This window comes from Sarcophilus harrisii, chromosome 3, assembly GCF_902635505.1.
Source record: "Sarcophilus harrisii chromosome 3, mSarHar1.11, whole genome shotgun sequence".
In the NCBI taxonomy this organism is placed as follows: Eukaryota; Metazoa; Chordata; class Mammalia; order Dasyuromorphia; family Dasyuridae; genus Sarcophilus; species Sarcophilus harrisii.
The window spans coordinates 417,407,167-417,431,146 of record NC_045428.1 but is presented as its reverse complement, the minus strand read 5'-3'; the positions used below and the strand labels follow the sequence as shown (position 1 = coordinate 417,431,146).

The 23,980-nt window shown below is 32.9% G+C and overlaps 1 protein-coding gene across 1 annotated transcript in view; it reads right to left on the bottom strand.

Annotated features, from left to right (window-relative positions):
- CCDC148 (coiled-coil domain containing 148) overlaps positions 1 to 23,980 on the bottom strand; it is a 279,517-nt gene that overhangs the window by 184,961 nt on the left and 70,576 nt on the right. Inside the window, exons 2-4 of the mRNA XM_031960644.1 lie at positions 16,918 to 16,976; positions 15,223 to 15,344; positions 919 to 1,022 (exon numbers count right to left, since the gene is read on the bottom strand). Coding sequence (XP_031816504.1) covers positions 919 to 1,022; positions 15,223 to 15,344; positions 16,918 to 16,969 — 278 coding nt within the window. The 5' untranslated portion in view covers positions 16,970 to 16,976. The remainder of the gene's footprint in view (positions 1 to 918; positions 1,023 to 15,222; positions 15,345 to 16,917; positions 16,977 to 23,980) is intronic.

The window sequence follows — 23,980 nt, the reverse complement described above, 5'->3', positions numbered from 1 at the left end:
AGAACTTCATAAAAATTTCCCCCATGGGTTCAAACTTTTCATTTGCATAATAAAACTCCTTTTTGGATGGGGAAGAATGGAAATGAGTTTGATTTAAAGATTTTTTCCATGAAGAACTATACAGGAAAAAGTTTAAATATATAGAGATATGCATATATAGAAATATAGACTTAAATATATGTATTATTTTTAAATAAGCTTAAAATAATAAACAACATACTGAAATTTGAACTGGATATTCCACATTTAGAAACTACTTGGCAGAGTAAGAATCTTTCCCAACAGGTTGTTAAATTTTAAATTCAAAGTAAATTGACAATATTCAGAAATTTGAAATTAGATATGCACAATAAAAATGCTCATTAAAATAAAAGTTCTTTTTCAGAAATATTTGTACCACATTAATGAAGTGCATGTTTAATAAAAATTTAATATCTGAAAAGCATTGATATGAGTTTTAAGGGGGAAAACATTTATAATGCTTTCCATTACTTGTTTCTCTCTGGTAAATAATTTACATTTTTCTAAAGAATAAGTGCAGTAGAGTTTTTTTTTATTTCTTAATTTCCTTAGTGATGATCAAATTCAAATAATTTGATGGGTTAATTCTTAAACCTACTTGGATACAGATGGGAAGAAATGGACAACAAAAATGAAAGTGTTGACTCAAATATTATAAAAGGTGAAAGGATGATTTCTTTTAAATAATGGTAAAATCATGTTAACCTTTATTGAATCTCAGCTAAGCTGAAGAAATGATGGAGCTAGAACCTTTAGATACTTATTTATATTGCAATTTAAAATTTTAATTGTAACAGGCTAAATAAAACAAAGTTTTGGAATATCAGCACTTAATGTTAATCAAGAACTAAATGATAAAATCATTCTCTCATTTTGTGGGGTTTTGTCACTTCTTACCTGATTTCATGGAGCCTTTTGTGCTCTTGCCACCATACTTTCTTATGTTGTTTTATTAGCCTTTGATCTTTAGATATTTTTGAAGTCTGCTCTGTTTTCTGGATCTAGTTTCAAAGGAATAAAAGAAAATGAGAGTCCAGCTTTTTTCTTTTTCTAATGTGTCTTTTATAAAGGAATGTTTTTAAATTTTACTTTTAAGAACATGGTAGCAACAATTCAGAATGTTATATGTAACTCAAATTTGTTCTCCCTATATTTGCTCTAGAGTAAGCGGTTTTCCTTTGAAAATAAGTAGAAAATGGCTCCCTCATTCTTAAATCATGCCAGTGTACTTCTCCATCTGAGGACAACTTAAGTAGGTACTATACTGATTAAAATGGAAAATATATAGTCTTAAATCCTTTTCAATGTAGTTATACAACTTGAAGAAAAGTTAAAATATTGCTATTCCCCACCCACTTCTCAAACATATGAAGATAAAAATATCCTTAAGCATATGAAAAAAATATCCTAATCATTATGCATAAGACCTTTAGGTCAGGAGCCAAGAAACTAATTCTCTGAGTATGTAATGATAGTTGTACCTTACTTTCCTTATCTATAAAATGAGATGGTAAAATTAGATCATCTTTAAGGTCTTTCCCAGCATTAAAAATATATAAATTCATCAAAAATGTATTTCTAGAACTTCAACAAAATAATAAAAAATGTAAATTTGGAAAAGATGTGAAAGAAATCTCTTTCCTGTATCCCTTATTTTTAAGAGGCCATATAATCATTGCTCTTTCAAGTATCAATTGCATTAATATAATTCTACATTGATAATTTTTCATTTTATAAAACAAATCAGAATTTGATGTAATAAGTACATTTGTTCACTTAAGGCAACTAGTTGGCACAGTAGATAGAGTGCCTGGCCTGAAGTCAGGAAGACTCATTCCTAAACTCAATTTCAACCTCAGACACTTAACTATCTGTGTACCCCTGGGCAAGTCACTTAACCTTGATTGCCTTAGTTCCTCATCTATATAATGAGTTAGAAAAGAAAATGACCAACTCTTCCAATATCTTTGCCAAGAAAAACCTAAATGCAGTCAAGAAGAGTCAGACACAAGTGAAAAGTAGTTTAACAATTTCACTTAAGGAAAATTCCAAGCTCTATGCTAGTTAACAGGGATATAAATAATATTATAATAAATATAAACATCACAGATTTAGTATTTGAAGAGAAAGACTATCTGCATCAACTCATTCATTTTACTGATGAGGACCTGAAGTCCAGAGGTTACTGGTAAGACACTGAGAGTGTCTAAGTAGTAAAACGGAATTTGAACTCTGATCCTTTAATTTATAAGTTCAGTACTGTTTCTACTATGTCATAGCATCCTCCATTATATCCATGAAAATCAGTCATCCTCTTGTATTTGAGAAACTCCAGTAAAAAGGAATCCACCACCTTTCATTTCACTGTTGCATTTACTTTGAGAAGTTGTTAGGTAGTTTTTCCTCACGTACAACTTTTCAAGTTTTCCCTTGTTACTTTCCCCTTTATTTAGAGTTGTATCTTCTGGGCAAAGCAGAACAATAATGAATGTTCTATCACAGAATTTAGTAACCTGAAATTTTTCATAAATCAACTCTGAAGATATGGAAACATAAAATAGCTCCTAAGAAGGAATATTTTAATGTAGGTTCCTTTTAATCACATCCACAGATAAAATCACATATTGCCTTAACCTCAAATTTACTTCCTCTCTGTCTTAGAAATGGATTCAGAATTAAGAAATATCACAACAAAATAGCTAACAGTCCATTTCAAGAAAAAAGCACCAAAAAAAGCCTTTCATTTATAATTTCTCATTATTACTTTGTAAAATTTTTCTGCTATTTTCAACCCCTAAGCATAGCATTTTGGAGTATATTGTAAAGAAATTAGTACAAGTACCTGACACATAGCAGGCTTATTACCTTTCACCTGTTTCCTTCCCCTCTTCTTCAATACCAAAAGGTTTGAAGCAGCAGTCTACACTTGATGTTACCACTTACTCACCACAAAACATGCTTTCAAACCCTTGCATTCTGTCTTCCTCATCACCATCACTATGCTGAGGCTGCAGCCTCAAGAATTGCTCCCTATTAGCAAATCCAATGTCCTTTTTCAAACCTTCTCTTGTCCATGTTTTTTCAGCACAAGGCACTACTTCCCACTCCTCCCTGCTGGATATTTTCCTATCCCTCAACTTTCACTCTTTAGTAAGTATTTTTCTGTTTTCTTCATTGGCCCGTCTTCCTAATCATTCTTCAAACTTCTATTTTCAATCATTTTCTGCTCTCTCTTGTGAAAATCTCATTCAATTTCCATAGAGTTAACTAGCTCCTACATGCAAATGCTCCCTAAATTCTTACCTCCCTACTTCTTAGATTTCGTCCCCAAGGTTCTGTCCTTGTCGTTCTACCCTATAAATACTACCTCCCCTAACAATTTCAGTTACTAATATAGCTTCAGCCACAATGCCACTACTTAGCATGGTACTCTTTATAAAGAGATAGTGTTTGTTTAATCTAGTTGTCATCATTACAACTGAGAATAACTGAAGCATTTTTTTCCTTCAAAAATTTTTATTTAGATGGTAGTGTAATAAAAAAAGGCCAATAATTTAAAAAATATTTTAAAATGACTTTAGGGACTTAGAAAAAAAAGCTTTTTGTAGCTTATAATCTTAAATATGAATTATTAGATAAGGACAAAATAGAACTAAGCCCAAACATACCATTACATTACCTATCTAGGAATGATTACTAGATTGTGCCTGCTCACTTTTAAAAAGAATTGGTGCTAGGAGAAAAAAAGCCATTTTGTAACAAAGTCAAGCTATTTTGTAACCTTCTAAAAAAATTGTAACAAAGAAGAATGAGTCAAGTTTCTGAGAAGCACATTATATTAAGTTTTAACTTCAAAGTTTAAATGTATTGCCAGATGTGACTTTTCACAAACTTTAAGTGTGCAACATTTTTTCATCAGTATCAGTTGGAAAAAAAAAGGCTGATAATAATAATAACTCCTGCCTACATTATAGCTCAGAGAAATTTCATTTATGTATTTTCTGCTCAATTCTCTAAACAACCTTATGTGGTAGAAACTAGTTATGAAATTTAACAAAGAAATATATTTCCATTGTAACATAACAGGAAACATTCCAAAGACAAACTCTCTACTACCTGAAAAACATTAAAAATAAAATTATATTGAATTTCTAAAAATTCACACTCCTCCAGCCTATTTTAATAGATACTATATACTGGTGGAAAGAGTATTAGATTTGGAGTTGGAAGACTAGAATTCAAAACATAAATCCAACATTCCCATAGTGGCAGCCTGGGTGACCCTGGGTAATTCATTTAATCACTATCTGTCTCAGTTTTCTCAACTGTAAAATGGGGATAATAGCACTTATTTCTCAGGGTTGTTGTGAGGACCAAATGAGATAATATTTGTAAAGTACTTAGTTGAGTGCCTAGCATATGGTAGGATGCTACTATTAGTAGCTACATTAGTAAATGTTTGTGTTTACTTCCTTCTTTCCTATTGTGTGGCTATAGGCAAATCAGTTAATCTCTCAGAACATCTTTCCTAATCTGTATCACTGGAATAATAACTTCATCAAAATGTTGTGTAAATGTGAGCTGTTATTTTAGCACTTGTTACAATAGAACTTAAGTCTCCATCTATTTGTGAATGATCTACAATCATCGGAGATTGCCTAAAATAAATAAATAGAATGTTCAAGTTGTTTTGAGGTTTTAACAAATATAAAAATGACTAGACTTGTAAAAGTGATGGATACATTTCAATGCTATAAAAGCAATACTGCTGTCTATGGGGAAAGGATAAGGTCAATTAAGTAGATTGTAAAAATCAAAATAAGTCTCCAATTTTTCATTAGTTGCTTCTATTCTCTATAGCTAAACATTTTGCTTTTTTTGCCAACTACTGGGTTTTTTCTGTTCTCACCCTCAGGCAAAAATTGTAGGGGAAAAAATATAATTTGTAACTTAATTAGGTTCATATGTTTAGAACCTGAGAGACCCAGAGACCAGAATCCAACCATGTCATTTTACAGATTAGGAAACTAATGCACATGGCTATTAAGTGATTTGTCCATGGTATATACCTAGTAAAGGTTTAAGGCAGAATTTGAACTCAACAGGTATTGAAGTCATGTGCTCTGTTCACTATCTAAAACACGTGTCTTTATTAAGAATAAGCTTCCAAGGCAGCTAGGTGGCACAGTGGTTAGAGCACCATCCCAGAAGTCAGGAGGACTGAGTTCAAATCTGGTCTCAGACACTTACCATTTCCTGGCTGTGTGACCCTAGGCAAGTCACTTAACCCCAATTGCCTCAGCAAAAATAATAATAATATTTTCTAATAATAATCTTCTAATTGATGCCAAGGCATTATTACTAGTAAAGCTGCTCCAAGAAAGTACTACCAACTTTAAGGTGGCAAGTTATTTCTGCTAAATTTTAGTAAACTTACAAATTTTAAATATAATCAAAAGTTGAAAGTGCTAGTTATGATATATATACAAATTTCTGTATGTAAATACATTTACTGAAAACTATTCAGTCTTCATGAAACTACAAGATAGTTTACACTCCTTGTGAATTTTGTAAAAGAGACAAAATACTAGGCAGTAGTGAGCTAATCTCAAAGCCAGAAAAATCTAGATTTGAGTTCTATATCTGATATACATTCTGTGACCCTGTACAAGTCATTTAACCTCTAAATCCTCACAGCAATACTCTAAAACGATGAATGACAAAATGGTGTTAATCTGCATTGGTAAAAATAGTTTCCTTGTCTAGAGGTTCCCTAAACCATTGCAATCACAGGTCCAGTTCCTCTCTTAAATGTTTTTATATCATCATGAACATCTAGACAGAACATGTGCATCCAACTTTGACTGCAATATGAAGACTCTGCATTGCTCTCCTAGATAAATACAATCTTTAAAGCAGAAAAAGGATCACAAATACCAAAAGCCATTACTATCAGAACTGGCTTAAAATATTAGCATATGATTAAGGAGCTGCTTGAACCAAAGTAAGAAATTCATTATCTATCTTTTATAGTATTTCATAAGGAGGATTCTGGGAAGATGACAGAGTAGTTCAGAAAATTCCAAGCTCTCCAGATTTTCCCCACAAACAAAACAAAATTGTACCTCAGACAGGTTAAAATAATAAAAACAAAATAAGACTTGGCACAGAACAAGGGTCCTCTTGGGAAAATCCAAGAAGTCCCCAACAAAGACCTCAGGATTGAGCATTAACAATGTAAAATATAAACATTTTCAGGCTAGCTCCACTGAGATAGCAAGTGGGGAGTTCTGGGGCTATCTCGGTATAGAGATAGCCTCAGCCCAGATAATAAGAACTTTCACCTTCTGTATAGTCTGGGGAGTTAGGGTTCTGAGCTCAAAAAGACGAGAAAACCTGTCTTGTTAAGGAATGCCAGGCCCAAGTGTATTGCAGAGAGATGGTCCTGGGCAAGAAAGAACCAGCACACCTGGTGAATGCAGAAACAGTGGGGCAGGGATGCTGCTGGCTGCAGGCACTTGCAGGAAGTTGGAGCTTTTAGTTTGGGGTTCCAGATAAGAAGGGAGAGCTAAAGGGAAGGCAGAAATACCATTCTCTCCCCATCTCAGGATTAGAGGTGCTTACACTATAGTTCTCATTCAAAAAACAAAAACATAAAATCAGAAACTTACTACAGGAAGAGGGAAGGCCAGGATTCAATGTCAGAGGAAGACAGTGAAGTAAAAAAGAAAAAAGAAAAAAAAAAGCCACACTTACCCCAAAGAGTAATGTTAAGTGGTTACTACCCAGAAAGAATTTATAGAAGAACTCAAAAAGACTGAAAATCAAATAACAGTGAGAGGAGAAAATTTTCAAAAATAAAAAATAAAAAACATCCAAGAAAAACAAGGATATTATGAAAGTCAGCAAACTAGGAAAGGATATTCAGAGTCTTAAAGAAGAAAATAATTCTTTGAAAATTAGAATTAAAAAAAGAAATACAGTAAATCTGTGAGACCAAGAAATAACAAAACAAAATAATAAAGAATGAAAAAATAAAAGAGAATGTGAAACATTTTATAAGAAAAACAACAGATCTGGAGAACAGAACAAAAAGAGAAAACATCAGAATAATTGGATTACCTGAAAACTGTGACCAAAAATAAATAAATAACCTTGACACAATAATACAAGGGATAAAAAAAAAAAAAAAAAACTATCCTGTTTACAAGAAACAAAACAAAAAGCAATTAAAAATACTGGAACTACAATTAGAATTGTACAATATTTATTAGCAATTACAAGAAAAGACTGTACTGAAATATTATATATCAACAATCAAAAGAATTAGGCCTATGGCCAAAAATAACATATTCAGAAAAATTACTCATAATATTAAACCAAAAAATGGACATTCAATGAATGCTCTAATACTCAAGTATTTGCCTCAACCTGAACTCAATAGGAAATTATATATATATATATATATATATATATATATATATATATATATATTAATATATATAATATAAATTTATATATATATATATATATATAATTTTTTTCATTTTTTAAATTTTGTTTGATTCTTGAAGTCTTATTGAATAATTCACTTTCATTTGTTAAATTCTAATTTTTAGTGAATTATTTTCTTCAGTTAGCTTTTTTACCTCTTTTTGCATTTAGCCAATTGAATTTTTAAATGGGGTATTTTGTTCATTGGATTTTTTTTTTCATTTCACAAATTCTGTTTTTCAATGAATTGGTTACTTTTTCAAATCTATTTTTTGTAAGGAGTTATGTCCTTTTTTTTTTTCCCATTTCATCAAATCTACTTTGTAACAAGTTATTTGCTTTTTCCATTTTTGTTAAATCTATTTTATGAGTTATGTGATTTTTCCATTTCACTAAATCTATTTTTAAGAAGCTTTCTTCAGATAATTTCTATATTTCTTTTTCCAAACTTGCTTGGAAAATTCTCATTTCCTTTCCCCATTTTTCTTCTAATTCTCTTTTGATATCCTTTTTGAATTCTTCCAAGAGAACCTTGCGAGATGGGGACCAACTCATATCATATTATCCTTTGGGACTTCATTTGGAGAAAATTTGCCTTTAATATCCTTAGGATTTGAGGTCTGTTCTCTGCCTCTATAAAAACTTTCTATGGTCAAGGTTCTTTTTGCTTTTTTGCTCATTTTTTTAAAGGTTGAGGTCTGCTCTTAGGGTAAAGAGGAGATTGCCCTAAGTTTCCTCTACAGGCAACAGTGACTTTACGCTGTCCTGCACCAGTACTGTTGACGTCCTTCTAGTGTTGAGGTGATATCCATTATTTTGGGGATCAGAAGCTCACTATTTGCTTTTTGTATTTGCTTGGATATCTAACACCTAATCTGCTGATTCACTAGCTTCCAATCAGGACAGAATACCTAATGCTATTCTGAGCTAAGAGCCTCCAGGTAGATTTCCCAATGGGCAGATGTCACCTAGTTCTGAGTTCCTGCACTGTCCCTGTGCTCAACCATCTCCCTGTGCCTAATTGGAAGAGACCTTTTCTGAAGTTCTTCCAAAATATTTTCTGCTGGAAATTTGTTACACTCCAAATATTTGTGTGTTCTGTTCAAAACCAGTTCAGAGGCTTGATCTGGTGTTGATCTGAGGGATGCCAGGAAGAGCTCAGATAAAGACCTATCTGCCCTCTGCCATCTTGGATCTGTTCCCCCCAAATTTAACATATAATAACCAATATTAAAGACTAATTTTAAGTGACTCAACAAGGACAAACTGTTTATGTTTTATATATGGAAATAAAAACCATATGTCTAAGATTGACATTAGTAATTGAATAGTTCAAAAGAAAGATTAGGGCAGAGCTAACAATAATCTGACTCTAAAAAGCAAAATTGTCTGGGAAAAGATAAAAATACTAATTATGCTATATGAATGAGGTATAAAGGAAGAACTGATACAGAGGCATTAGATGGAGGGGGGGAGGGCTGGAATTTCTCACATTGGGAATGGGTTAAAAGGGGAAACAATACATATATATACCATAAATATATCATGGTATATCACCCTCAAAAATCTATAAAGAAATAAGAAGAGAAGGAATAGGATAAAGTGGGATATAGGCATGTAAATATATGGCAATGGGACAAAGTGTTTAGATTAATGAGAAATGGATAAAGAGGGAGGGAAAAGGTAGCATAGGATAAAGTGGGTTATAGAAGAATGTTTGGATTAATGAGAGTGGGATAAGGTATGTGGAAATAAGGGAAATGAGATACATAGGGAGGGACCCAAAGATGGGGGGAAGGGGAAAATAAGTAATAGCAAGACAAGTTGAGGAGTAGAACTAAAGTAGAAGAGTTAGCAGAAAATAAGAGTTATACACAAACACAATAACAAGGATCAGAAATAGACTTTATTAGAAAAATTGTAGAACTAGTAATCACTTGTCTTAGATAAAAGTTAAACTTAATAAAGATTCAATTAAGAGAAAAGTATATATTATATGTCAGACATACAAATATTGTCTTATATGCATGTTTATATATGGTTAAATGCATATTATATATACATGTAATTATATATATGTGAGTGTATATGTGTATGTATAGATATACATATGTGTGTGGATGTGAATATATATATGTATATATGTATGTGTATGTGTGCTTAACACACATACATGCTGTGCTTAACATAGCAGGCTATAGCCTGCTTGGGGTTAGCAGGGGAGGGAGGGAATAAAAAGGGCAAATAAGGAATAAAATAAAAATTACACAGCAGAGAACAAAAGAATGACCTATAAGGAAGCAGAGAAAAGATGAACACTCACAAATATAATGTCTTCTATTATTATATATACCTTCTTGAAATGGAAATTTGTTACATATTTTGAATCTTCCCTGATGTTCTGCTGGATACATGACAATGTCTTTTTTTTTTTTAATTTTTTTTTTCTGTCTTTTTTTTTTCTTATTTTGCATTTATTTTTAAATAAATAAAAAGTACTTCATTAAAAAAAATAATGGATGTATATAAAACCTGACTAATTGTGTGGCCCTTTTCAAGTGACTTAATCTTGCTTGCCTCAGTTTTATCATCTATTAAATGAGCCAGAGAAGGAAATAGAAAATCACTCCAGTATCTTTGCCAAGAAAACCTCTTCACAAAGAGTCAGACACAACTGAAAAATGGCTGAACAACAACTGACAAAAATCCAAATGAAAAACAAATGTAAATAGATAGAATTGCAAAGCTAAAAAAAATCCAAGGCAATGTCTATAGATGTCTACTCTACATACTTTCAATTTTTAATTTCAAATTTTGCCCCTATTTTCCATGTTAATTCATTGATGAAATGAAAAAAAAAAGTGTTATTTCCCTCTTCTGTTTGCACTTCAAGCGGTTTATTCTCTCTTTAGGGAGGTACCTAATTATAAAAGTATTTCTTCTTATCATCTTCCCTCTTTCTCTTTTTCCTTCTACTAAGAGACATTTATGTAGAACTTTACAATTTATAAATGCTTTACAAAGATGCTCTCATTTGACCCTAGGACATAAAATCCTATTGTAACCAGTTTTCCATTTCCCAAATTAGGAATTTAACTAAGAAGTTTCATCCTGAATCATTATAATTTCATCAGGTTTAGGAAGATGCCTGTCATAAGAATAAGTATTACAAATTAAATGGTCATACAATTATAGGTAAAGTATGGAGCAAATTCTCAAAGTGATTTATAAGTTACTAAAAAACGGACTCACTTCATCTCAGATCTTTTATAAAAAATGACACTATCAAAATTTGAACTGTTAAATATTTATTGAATACTATGAGCTTCATTGAACATAAAGAAGCTAATTGCTCTTCTCTTCAAGCAATGTTTATTTATAATATGAATGCCCAAAATACCCTCTCCAATTTTACAGAAACTAAATTGATATTCACATGGGATTTTTCAGGACTTTGGCTTCAAATAACTATATAACATAAGGCTCTCATCCTTATACTGTTAGCAACTATTCCAAACATCTGCAAGTGCTAGTTAGTCAGCACTTGGGACGAGATTAGTCAGTTAGTCACCAAGCATTTATTAAGTGTCTATCATGTTATCAGGCACTCTACTAAGTACCAGGTATACAAAGAAAGGATTAGTGGCAAAGTGCTAAAACTAGAAGTCAATTTAAGTAGGATTGCATGAAAACATATACAATACAAAGGCAAAAGGTCTTAATCTGAGTGATCATAATTGAAAGAAGGGATCTACTGTGAATCCAAGATCAACATCCAAAGTTTTAAGACAAATTATAAGGGAATGGCAAAATACAAATATCAGAAAAGGTAAGGCAGAGTCTGCATCTGGAAATACAAGCTGAGAAGGAAGAACACAGAGGAAAGAAGTAAATATATAGACAAAGGTCAGAAGGTAGAGATCCTTAGAATAGCAGGTTAAAAAGAATATAGGAGTATTCAGACAATAATGGGGCTCAAGCAAAGGTCAGCATTCATACCCAGACTGAACAAATGCTCTAAACTCCAAACAAAATAAACTACTCTCTTCTTTCTCCCTGCCATACTTCCACATCCTCCAGCCCCAAACAGTTTCAGTATTCTCATTTCTGTTCTTGCTCATGCTTTTCTCTAAACCTGGAATACTCTCTTCCTCCTACCTTTTACCCACTGATTTCCTACTTATACTTCAAAACCCAATTCTGATGCCATTTTATCCACAATGGGTTCCATAGTACTCCCCACTTAAAAACTTCCTGCCTCAAACCCTACATAGGAATTTGTTTTGCATCTCTGTAATGTGTTTCTCACATGATATTGTTATATTTGTGTGTTTCTGTTTTATTATGCTGCTAGATGCCAAGGCCCAAGAGGGTAGGCCCTAATTAAATATTTGTTAGCCATTTATACAATTGTAGGAAAACCAGAACATTTGTGGCTGGCAGAAATACTAACAAAGGCAGGAATGTGTAACAAAGATCAATGACCCCCACCTGATCCCTTTTAGTTTAGTTCCTGAGTTGATCTGCATGACAATTAGAAGCTTGAGGAAGTTAAATGTAACCCCTTCACCATCTTTCCCATTAGTGACCTTGAAGTTTCACTAAGTGGAGTCTACAAGATAATTTGAAGTGATTCTTGGTCAATGATTCAGTAATATGATATGAATGAAAAAGAATTTTACAACATAACTCAGATAAAGGGTTAAACTCAGGCACTCTAAAGTAGCAACAAAAGAAAAGACATTCCAAAGGCAGACTTAAACATGCCTAAGAGCTTCATTAGAACAGATAGGTGACTTAAAGGATAGAGTTCTGGGTCTGGAGTCTGGAGAATTGGAGTTCAAATATGGCCTCAGATACTAGCTAGAAACTAGCACTATGCCAGGAAACTGAATTCACTTCCATGTGAATTGTTTTAGGAAAATTCTGAAGATCACCTGACAGGATAAGATATCAGACACTGATGTTCTGTCTTGAACTAAACAGTCAAGCATTCCAACTCTACTGCAGAAAGCACAACTCTATTGGGCTAGTTTTTCTGTGCAATTGCCAAATGTATGCTTGCCAAAAAAGATTATTTTATGGAGAACTCACACAGAGGAAGAGCTCACAAGGTGGGCAGCAAAAGTGATACAAGGACACTAATAAGGTCTCTCTTAAGGACTTTACAATGATTTATGGCATGGGTGACACTGGCACAAGACCACCCAGCATGGCATGCCCTCATCAGAAAAGGTTCTGTACTCTATGAACAAAGCAGAATTGAATTAGTTCAGAAGAAAAATGCAAAGAGATGTGCAGTTATGTTGAAGTCTAGATCTGGGGTGCCTAAATGAAATTAGAGTTTAGTCGAGGTCTAGTGGCAGGTTTGGGGTACAGGGAATCAAATAGAGCTCCCCTGCAACCCCCCTGGATTCTGTGCAAGGATACGGTGGTAAATGAGGTCTAGTGGCTATGTGAGTCCCCAATAAAGGCATTTATTGGCCCGAGAGCTAGATTGATAAAAGAGGTTTATTATTGGGTTTGGAAGTAAGGAGATAGGTGAAGGTAGAGATAAGGAGGGCACAGGACAGAGGGTCCAATGGACAGAGTGTCATCACATGGCTAGCATGTTTGGAATCTCTGCAAAGAGGGTGTCCCAGTGGCTCCCTTTTATAATGGGAGATTTAGCTCAAGGGGCTTTTGGGTGTAGCCCCAAAGTTGGCTCAGATCCGGATAGGGCTGGGACAGGCCCGGATGTTCTATTGGAATACAAAGGGACCAGGATTTGTGAGTTAAAGGGTAATTACATTAACTAAGAGGGGGTGGGAATCTAGAAAGGAATCTTTCCCACATCAGTTAGAAAGTCTACCCCAAATGTTCATAGGGACTATTTGTGTGTAACCTGTGGCAGAGCATTCCAAGCTTGTATTGCTCTTATTGTTATGCCCTGAATTGTCATGCCTGAATTGCTATGCTCTGAATAAAATTATTATGGCCACCCCCCCTTCCTTGCCATTAGAACTGGGAGAATTGAGTCAGGAAAATCCTTGGCATACCACTGAGTTATAAAATCCAAGTGTATTATTTCGATCCTTGTTAGGATAATTCCCACTCCTTTGAGTATTAGCCCTCGCCTCCCTGTCTCCTGCACTTGACCTTTATTCTGTCAGGATTAAGTTATGATTCTTTCCTGGAAATCTGGCTTGTCCCTAACCTCCTTATCTACCTTTGTTTCCCCTATAAGATTGTATAGTCAGGTTATGTATTCTGTTTGCAAACCCTGTTTAGCTAAAACCTTAGAAAAATTCCCTGCCTCAGTTCCTCAGAGCTGAATGATTTTTGAACATGAGTTCCATTGAGTCAACAAGCCTAAAAAAACTCTCCATATTAAAACATTAAAAACCAATCTTTGTCTTGGCTCAGTTTCTCTGGCATTACATGATCAACTCTCAGAGTAAGAAAAAACAAAAAGGGGTTTATTATAATCTCACTAGAAAGGGCATCTTCCATCTGACAAAGTGTTTGCCAGCAAAGAAGAGCAAAACATAAAATGGGGAAAAAAGATTAAATAGGTCTCTGAACACAGAAGCCCCCAAAGTCCCCACCCCACCCCACCCCACCCCCAGGCTGGTCTTTTCTCCCATTATTTGGGGGAGTCTAGGCTTTCCTTATAATCATGGAAATCTAACCCAGAAATAAAAGAATACAAGTAATAAATTCTTAAGAGAATTCAAAGCCATCGTATCACCTTTAAAAGAAGTACTTAAATGCTAATTAAGACAGTGGGAAAGAGGAGGGACAACACCTGAAACTTTTTAGCTATAGCTCTATTTGTTATTATAAAATCTCAAGTCACAATTAAAGTATAGTTTAAGGCTATATTCCCATTAGAATGTCTTCACTCTATTAATTTCACACATAGTGATGTCATTTTGGTCACTAACTAGCTGTGTGATCCTGAGTAAGTTACTTAAATATGTTGGTTTAAGTTTACTCTTAGGTAAAATGAACTGGAGAAGGAAAAAGACTACAGTATCTTTGAAAAAAACAAGATACATAAAACCTCGAATTGGGTCACAAGAGTCAAATACAACTAATTGGCTACACATCAACCAAAAGGGCTTCGCTAGCTTACTGAAATGGTGAGATTGAATGGCTAGCCTGTTTTACTTGGGGGTCCCAGAAGTTTATATAGGTGTAAAACTCATTTGAACTGAGCAGAGCAGTAGTATAAACTATTCTCAATAGCACATTCTGTAAAAAAAAAAAAAAAAAAAAAAAAAAAAAAAAAAAAAAAACGTTTGTTCATCTGTTGTAGGGATAAGGCCCTCAATAAATGTATCTTGCATTCAATTGTACAGGTATCCATTTCATACTTAGCTTTTCTAAGTGAAGTTTACAATCATGGAATGCTTTTTAAGGAGGCTAATCCACAATGTGAACTATTGTCCATTTGTGGATAGCTACAAGCTGGTCAGCAACTTATTTGTCTTTGAAATTTTATTCAGATTTCAACTTTCAAAGTCATTAAAATATCAGCCTTGTATAACTGAAATCAAGTTCAGTATATGTTCAGGAAAAAAAAAGTCACAATTATTTTTAGTTTGAAAAATAGTAAACAGTGTCTTTGGACTTTTATGACAAAAATAGATATTTCTATGTGGAGAAGTTTAAATATTATGATTATTACATTAAATTGTTCCAAGAAAAAAAAAAGTGCCTTACCTTTAACTGTATAGCATCTGACATTAACTTTTTTGCTTCAGTAATTGCATATAATTGCTGATAGTCTACTGGTTTGTATTTGGAACAACTCAATCCATTTTTCAGGCGAATTTTAAGGCTGTCTATTTTTTACCCAAAACATAAAAGTCATTTTTTAATTGTTAAGAAATAACATTACATTATTGGAAAATAATTTAAATCTATTCTTATATGTTGACTACAAGCCATATTTTTTGGAAAGAAATGCTTGCTGGAAACTAATTCATAATACCCCTACACAAACAATCTAATTAAATATTTAAAACTAATATTTGAGGAAATACAATATTATCATTACATTTCTTGCATGAAATCAACACCAAAAGTGCAATTATAGAATCCTTCAATTTGAATCAGGTTTTTAATTCATTTTTGTTAATATCCTTTTTTTTTATTATCCAATTTAACAACATATCTCTTCCAAAAAAAAAAAAAAAGTAAAAATCCATATCTCTTCCTTCTCTCTTAAGTTAGGTTTTAGAGAATGTTGACAAGTTATAGTCACAAGATAAAAAGTCACACTTAATCCATACTTTTTTGTTGTGAAGCTTGTCAGGACATAAGTATAAATAATATTTAAGGATTAAAGTAAATAACTAAGTACTTTAATTTACAAAATCACAAGAATATTTCCCCCAATTTGATGTTATTTATGTCTTTTTAATAACAAAATCATTCTTCAATATATTCCACTCCTATTCAATTCTCTCTCATGACAAAGAAAATTTAGAGCGAAATACAACAAATGAAATATAGCATTTAAAATATTCCACATCTGTATAGCTCCTCTTTTCATGTATGAGAAAAAGAGACAGATTTCCTCTTTTTTTTTCCCCTTTTAGAATGAGATAAGTCATCTGAGGAATGCTTTGTAAAAAGAAATCCCCAGCTATTTCAACTGAACTTAACATAAATTGTCCAATATGAAAATTAATCTCATAGTGATTTTTTTAACACTTTGTAATATCATGGATCAATAATTACACACATGTTAATAATGCTAATAAAAGCAAAATAAGATAACTGCTAGATACTTCTATAGTCAGATACTAATGAATTTCTTAACTCTTTTTGCATCTAACAAAACAAATAGATCCTTTCATTTTTTTAATGTTTTTAATTACATTAAATAAAAGGCATAGGACTATAAAAGAAATCAATTATATTGAAATAGTTATCCAAATATTTTTCTAAAACAATAAAGTCAGGAACCTCAGGCATTAAGAACACTTGCCAAAAAGCACAATTAGTTAAATAATGTAGAAAAAATGTTCTAGGGCTTTAATAATCTTAATAATAATATAAGTACTCAAAATTTTCCTTCATTTTATATGGATTTCAACAGCTAGCATAGTGCTTAGGATATAACAGGCATTTAATAAATGCTTGGTATTTGACTGATTTTGTACTATTTAAATAAATGAAGGGGGGAATAAAAGGAGTGATTACATAAATATAAGATCACCTAGGGACTAAAGGACAAATATGAGCATTTTTACAAATATTAAAAAGAGTATGGCATATGCTCTCCAAGAAAAGTTCCCAGCAAATGAGATTTTTAAGTATTATATATCTGATTATTAATGTTTTATTCTCATATACTATCAATATTATATAAAATTCCATAGAATCATTAAATTGTACTATATGGCATACCAATATCATTAGTTTTCCGAGTTATAATAAACGGTAGGTCTCCTCTATTCATGTTTCATCTGGTGAGAAAAAAAAAAATTGACAGCTGAAAATTTGCGATGTTACCTTAAAACTTACCAAAATGTTTTGATTTTTTTGAACATTGATTACTAGAATTTTGAAAAGTAAAATGATTTGGACTAGCAGCTCTGACTTTTGATAGATCATTATTTAAATTAGCTATTCTTCATTCCCCAAACTCGCTTGGGTTTTGTCTCTGTGCCCCTCCTACTCCTGGTCTCTCCTCTCCTCTTTGCTCATAAATGACTTCCTCTGTTTTACTGCTGCCATGATTGAGAAATATTTTGTTGCCAAGTCCTATATGTATTGCCTTGAGCCTTTTGAAGGAAAGGCATCATGCACATTGAAAAATAAAGTCATTGATTAAGTAAAGCTCTATTTTCATATTTGAGCACTTTATTGCACTAATGTCTTCTGAATGTGGCACACTTCACCTCCAGAGCAAATACACCTGGTTCCTGGGCTCTTTAAGAAATAGCACTGATTTCTTTATAAATTTGCATTCATTCTCCTTCTTGAACTACTATAGAAAACTCTTAAACATTTAGAATCATAAATCCATAAACTGTTAGTGCTGTAAGGGATCTTGGAGATCATTTAGTTCAAATCTTTGTTTTGTACCTTAGGGAACTGAGACTCAGAGATGTGAAGGGATTGCCTGTGGTCACATGGCTAGGTAGTTGGGCGAGGGGGGTAAATGGTGGGGAGGTGGACATCTTGTTAGGAGTCTGCCTGCATAGCTATTCTTGGCAATATCATAATTCTCTAGTGACAGTTCCCTTCCAGCTATCTGGGACAAGAGCCATAACTCAGTTCCAGACAGAAAGATCGTGGGCTGCAACAAGTCATGATGACTGGATTGAGGAGGCGGCTATTTGTTGATAGGGCTGGTCTCCCTTGATTCAAAACTGACTTGTCCCATTAATACAGGCCTGTAGAACTTGGAAGCACAGGCATTAGTAGACTGCTTTCAAGCCCCAGAGAAAAGAAGTTAGAATAGATATGGATTCTAGTATTTGACCCGCCTGAAAAGGAAAGCTTAGGCAGGGCTCAAACACAGGAATTTCTAGGAGGTTTGCTCCAGATGGCTTACTTCCTTTCTCATCTTCTGGTAGTCAAAATGGTAATTATTAACTTGGTTTTTTCATTCCTTTCTTATTATATCAGAGGTCCTGCTGAAAGCAGACAGGTATGTATTGGCAACCCACTTATCTTCGTTAAGAAATAATTCTGTATCTATCTGGCTGGGACTGTTGTTAAAGGTTGTGTTTTTACTATATAGTTTTTTGTTTTGTAAATCTTGTATATTTGTACTGAATTAAATACTTACCTCCCTTAAATTCATATATTTGATGTTCATGAAAAGTCTCAAGTTAGTTTGTTTAAAATAGTTTCAAAATCCAAGACCTATTGTCTATTGCCAAAGAAGATTTATGCATGATTCTTAAGATTCAGGATCCTCATTCTCAGCTTTATGCTGACTACTTCACCACCCTCTACCTTTGTAAGAGGTAAAGCAGACCCCAACACCATTGTGACACTTTAACCCACTAACCTCTTCCCAAGAGTCAAGGACCATCTTTTCTGCCACTGCTCCACAAAATACTAAATTCTTGCCATTTTCATTGGTACTTTCTCTACCAGAACTTAGCTACCTTCTGGCCTTTCTATTTTCCATGAAACTGAACTGTCCTATATTTCTTTTCTCCTCATAATAGAATATGAGTTCCTTGAGAGCAAAAACAGTGTCACTTTCATATCATAAGTGCTTAATAAATGCTTTATCTCTCTTTTTCATTATATTCTCTTAAAAGATTTTTTGTGAAGAAACATGAAGAATACTTTATCCCCCAAAGTCCATGCATTCCAATGTCCATAGCAAATAACTGGAAGGAAATGGGTCATTTCTTTAACAACTTTAAGAACCCTGGCTTCCTGATCACTGGTCCCATTCTTTTCTTATTATTATTACTATACCTGATGGTATACATAACAGGAATTTTCAAAGAAAGAAGTAATAGTTGTCATGACTGATTGGTTCTTCAGTTCCTCTCTATTCATGAGTCAAGGTAAGATATCAGATCACTCTGTTTCAGATAAAAATCTGTGAACCTAATGTGGGCACTGCTTCTTTGTCAGCAGATCTCTCTGCCTGACTATTAGAATCAGCCAGGCAGACTCACATGTAAGACAAAAATTGAACCAAACTAGTCTAGAACTAATTCTTACAAAAAGCTACTACCCTCAACTACTGGACATAGTCAGCATTGCTTCATGGAACATGTCAAAAAATCTAATTTACTTTTTTTAAAAATTCCTTTGTTTTTATATCATACTCATTTCTTCTCCCCACCCATCCAACATGATTTACCTTGTAACAAAGATTTTAAAGAAAAATATCAGAAAATCAACCCCATCAGACTTAGGAGCCAAGACAATATCAATTTTCAAATCTAACCTCAGACTCTTACTATGTGACACTGGGCAAATCACTTAATATATCTGTGTCTCATTTCTACATTTGTAAAATGGGAATAATAATAACAACACTTATCTCATAGGGTAGTTGTGAGAATCAAATGACTTAAAACAGATAAAGTGCTTTGTTAAACTTTAAAATGTTATACAAATGCCAGCTATTATTATTATTACTTTTAATATTCCATATCCATAATTCCTAATCTATTTATTGAAAGGAGGGAGGCACATTTTTTTTTATTATAGCTTTTTATTTACAAGATATATGCATGGGTAATTTTTCAGGATTGACAACTGTAAAATGTTTTGTTCCAATTTTCCCCCTCTTTCCTCCCACCCCCTCCCCAAGATGGCAGGTAGACCAATACATGTTAAATATGTTAAAGTATATATTAAATACAACATATGTATACATGTCCATACAGTTGTTTACTGCACAAGAAGAATCGGACTTTGAAATAATGTACAATTAACCTGTGAAGGAAATCAAAAATGCAGGTGGACAAAAATAGAGGGATTGGGAATTATATGTAGTGGTTCACACTCATTTCTCAGAGTTCTTTCACTGGGTGTAGCTGGTTCTTTTCATTACTGCACTATTGGAACTGATTTGGTTCATCTCATTGTTGAAGAGGGCCACTTCCATCAGAATTGATCGTCATATAGTATTGTTGTTGAAGTATATAATGATCTCTTGGTCCTGCTCATTTCACTCAGTATCAGTTCATGTAAATCTCTCCAGGCCTTTCTGAATCCTGCTGGTCATTTCTTACAGAACAATAATATTCCATAACATTCATATACCACAATTTATTCAGCCATTCTCCAATTGAGGAGCATCCACTCAGTTTTCAGTTTCTGGCCACTACAAAGAGGGCTGCCACAAACATTCTTGCACATACAGGTCCCTTTCCCTTCTGTAAGATCTCTTTGGGAGATAAGTAGTAACTATGATCCAGTAGTAACACTGCTGGATCAAAGGGTATGCAGAGTTTGATAACTTTTTGAGCATAGTTCCAAATCACTCTCCAGAATGGCTGGATGTATTCACAATTCCACTAACAATGTATTAGTGTCCCAGTTTTCCCACATCCTCTCCCAACATTCACCATTCATTATCTTTTCCTGTCATCCTAGCCAACCTGACAAGTGTGTAGTGGTATCTCAGAGTTGTCTTAATTTGCATTTCTTTGATTAATAATGACTTGGAACATCTTTTCATATGGCTACAAATAGTTTCAATTTCTTCATCTGAGAATTGTCTGTTCATATCCTTTGACCATTTATCAATTGGAGAATGGCTTGATTTCTTATAAATTAGAGTCAATCCTCTATATATTTTGGAGATGAGGCCTTTATCAGAACCTTTGAATGTAAAAAATTTTTCCCAATTTATTGCTTCTCTTCTAATCTTGTCTGCATTAGTTTTGTTTGTACAAAACCTTTTCAATTTGATATAATCAAAATTTTCTATTTTGTGATTAACAATGATCTCTAATTCTTCTTTGGATATAAATTCCTTCCTCCTCCACAGGTCTGAGAGGTAAACTATCCTATTTTCCTCTAATTTATTTATAATCTCATTCTTTGCGCCTAGATCATGAACCCATTTTGACCTTATCTTGGTGTACGGTGTTAAGTGGGGGTCAATGCCTAGTTTCTGCCAAACTAATTTCTAATTTTCCTAGCAGTTTTTGTCAAACAGTGAATTCTTATCCCAAAAGCTGGGGTCTTTGGGTTTGTCAAATACTATATTATTAAAGTTATTGACTATTTTATCCTTTGAACCTAACTTATTCCACTAATCAACTAGTCTATTTCTTAGCCAATCCCAAATGGTTTTGGTAACCACTGCTTTATAATAAAATTTAGATTTGAAAACTGATATTGTCTTGACTCCTAAGTCTGATAGGGTTGATTTTCTTATATTTTTCTAAGAAAATTTGATTTTTTTTTCATTAGTTCTCTTGAAATTCTTGACCTTTTGTTTTTCCATATGAACTTTGTTATTTTTTCCTAGGTCATTAAAATAGTTTTGGGGGAGTCTGTTTGGTATAGAGCAAAATAAATAGATTAGTTTAGGTAGTATTGTCATCTTTATTATATTTGCTTGCCCTATCCAAGAGAAGTTAATATTTTTCCAATTGGTTAGATTTGACTTTGTGTGAAAGTGTTTTGTAGTTTTGCTCTTATAGTTCCTGATTTTGACAGATATATTGACAGATACATTCCCAAATATTTTATACTATCAGTAGTTACTTTAAATGGAATTTCTTTTTATGACTCTAACTGCTGGATTTTGTTAGTGATATATAAGAATGTTGATGACTTATGTGGGTTTATTTTATATCCTGCACCTTTGCTAAAGGTGTGGATTATTTCTAATAGCTTTTTAGTAGAATCTGTGGGGTTCTCTAAGTATACCATCATATCATCAGCAAAGAGTGATAATTTGGTTTCCTCATTACCTACTCTAATTCCTTTAAATTCATTGCTGAAGCTAACAATTCCAATACAATATTGAATAATAATAGTGATAGTGGGCAATCATTTCACTCCTGATCTTATTGGGAATGGTTCCAGTTTATCCCCATTACATATGATGTTTACTGATGGTTTTAAATAGATGCTACTGATTATTTTAAGGAAAAGTTCATTTATTTCTATACTCTCAAGTGTTTTTAATAGGAATGGATGTTGGATTTTATCAAATGCTTTTTCTGCATCTATTGAGATGATCATATGGTTTTTGTTAATTTGGTTATTGATATGGTCAATATACTAATAGTGTTCCTAATATTAAACAAGCCCTGCATTCCTGGTATAAATCCTACTTGGTCATGGTATATTATCTTGGGGATGATTTTCTGTAGTCTTTTTGCTAATATTTTATTTGAGATTTTAGCATCAATATTCATTAAGAAGATTGGTCTATAATTTTCTTTCTCTGTTTTCAACCTACCTGGTTTAGGTATCAGTACCATGTCTGTGTCATAAAACGAATTTGGTAGGAGTCCTTCATTCCCTATTTTTTCAAAGAGTTTATATAATATTGGAGTTAATTGTTCTTTAAATGTTTGGTAGAATTCGCATGTAAATCCATCTGGTCTTGGGGATTTTTTTCTTAGGGAGTTGATTAATAGCTTGTTCTATTTCTTTTTCTGAAATGGGACTATTTAAGTAATTTACTTTCTCCTCTGTTAATCTGGGAATCCTATATTTTTGAAGGTAATCATCCATTTCACTTAGGTTATCAAATTTATTGGCATAAAGTTGGGCAAAGTAACTCCTTATTGTTCTAATTTCCTCTTCATTGGTGGAAAGTTCTCCCTTTTCATTTTTAAGACTAACAATTTTCCTCTTTCTGTTATTAAATTTATTATTATTAAAACTATTTTATTAGTTCTTTTCAAAAAACCAACTCTTAGTTTTATTTATTAATTCAATAGTTGTTTTTTACTTTCAATATTATTAATTTCTCCTTTTAATTTTAGAATTTCAAGTTTAGCATTTGATTCGGGTTTTTTAATTTGGCCTTTTTCTAGCTTTTTAAGTTGCAAGCCCAATTCATTGATCTTCTATTTCTCTATTTTATTCAACTAAGCCTGTAAAGATATAAAATTTCCCCTTATTACTGTTTTGGCTGCATCCCACAAATTTTGGTATGATGTCTCGTTGTTGTTATTTTCTTGGGTGAAATTATTAATTGTATCTATGATTTGCTGTTTCACCCAATCATTCTTTAGGATGAGATTATTTAGTTTCCAATTACTTTTTGGTCTATTTACCCCTAGCTTTTTGTTGAATGTAGCTTTTATTGCATTGTGATCTGAAAAGAATGCATTTACTATTTCTGCCTTCCTCCATTTAATTTTGAGGTCTTTATGTCCTAATATATGGTCAGTTTTTGTATAGGTTCCATGAACTACTGAGAAGAAAGTATACTCCTTTCTGCCTCCATTCAGTTTTCTCCAAAGATCTATCATATCTAATTTTTCTAATATTCTGTTTACTTCTTTAATTTCTTATTTGTTTTGGGAGGCACATTTTCTCATCTCTTCTCTGGAGCCAGATTAGGTCAATATAATTATATAGCAATCAGCTCTGTTTAATCATTATTTCCATTTATATTGTTGTAATGATGTGTTTTTTTGTTTTCCTGGATCTGTTTAGTTCAGTCTGAATCAGTTAGCTGTCTTCCCAAAGTTTTCTGACTATTTCTATATTCATCATTTCTTAGGGCACAGAATCTCCTGTATTCATACAATAATGTGTTTTGTCATTTTCCAATCAAAATTTATTTCCAGTTCTTTACTACTACAAACATAATAAATGCAATTGTTTTTAAAAGAGGATTAGACTAATCAAGATCATGGAGTAGTCCATATAGTTTACAAAGATTTCAACAGGAAATTTAATAACTTTTATTATTCATTTGGCAATATAGGTTAAGTTACAACCTAATAACACTACATCAGATTACCTCAGCAAACTCTAGTAATTAGATAGAGTGTGGTCAAATTAA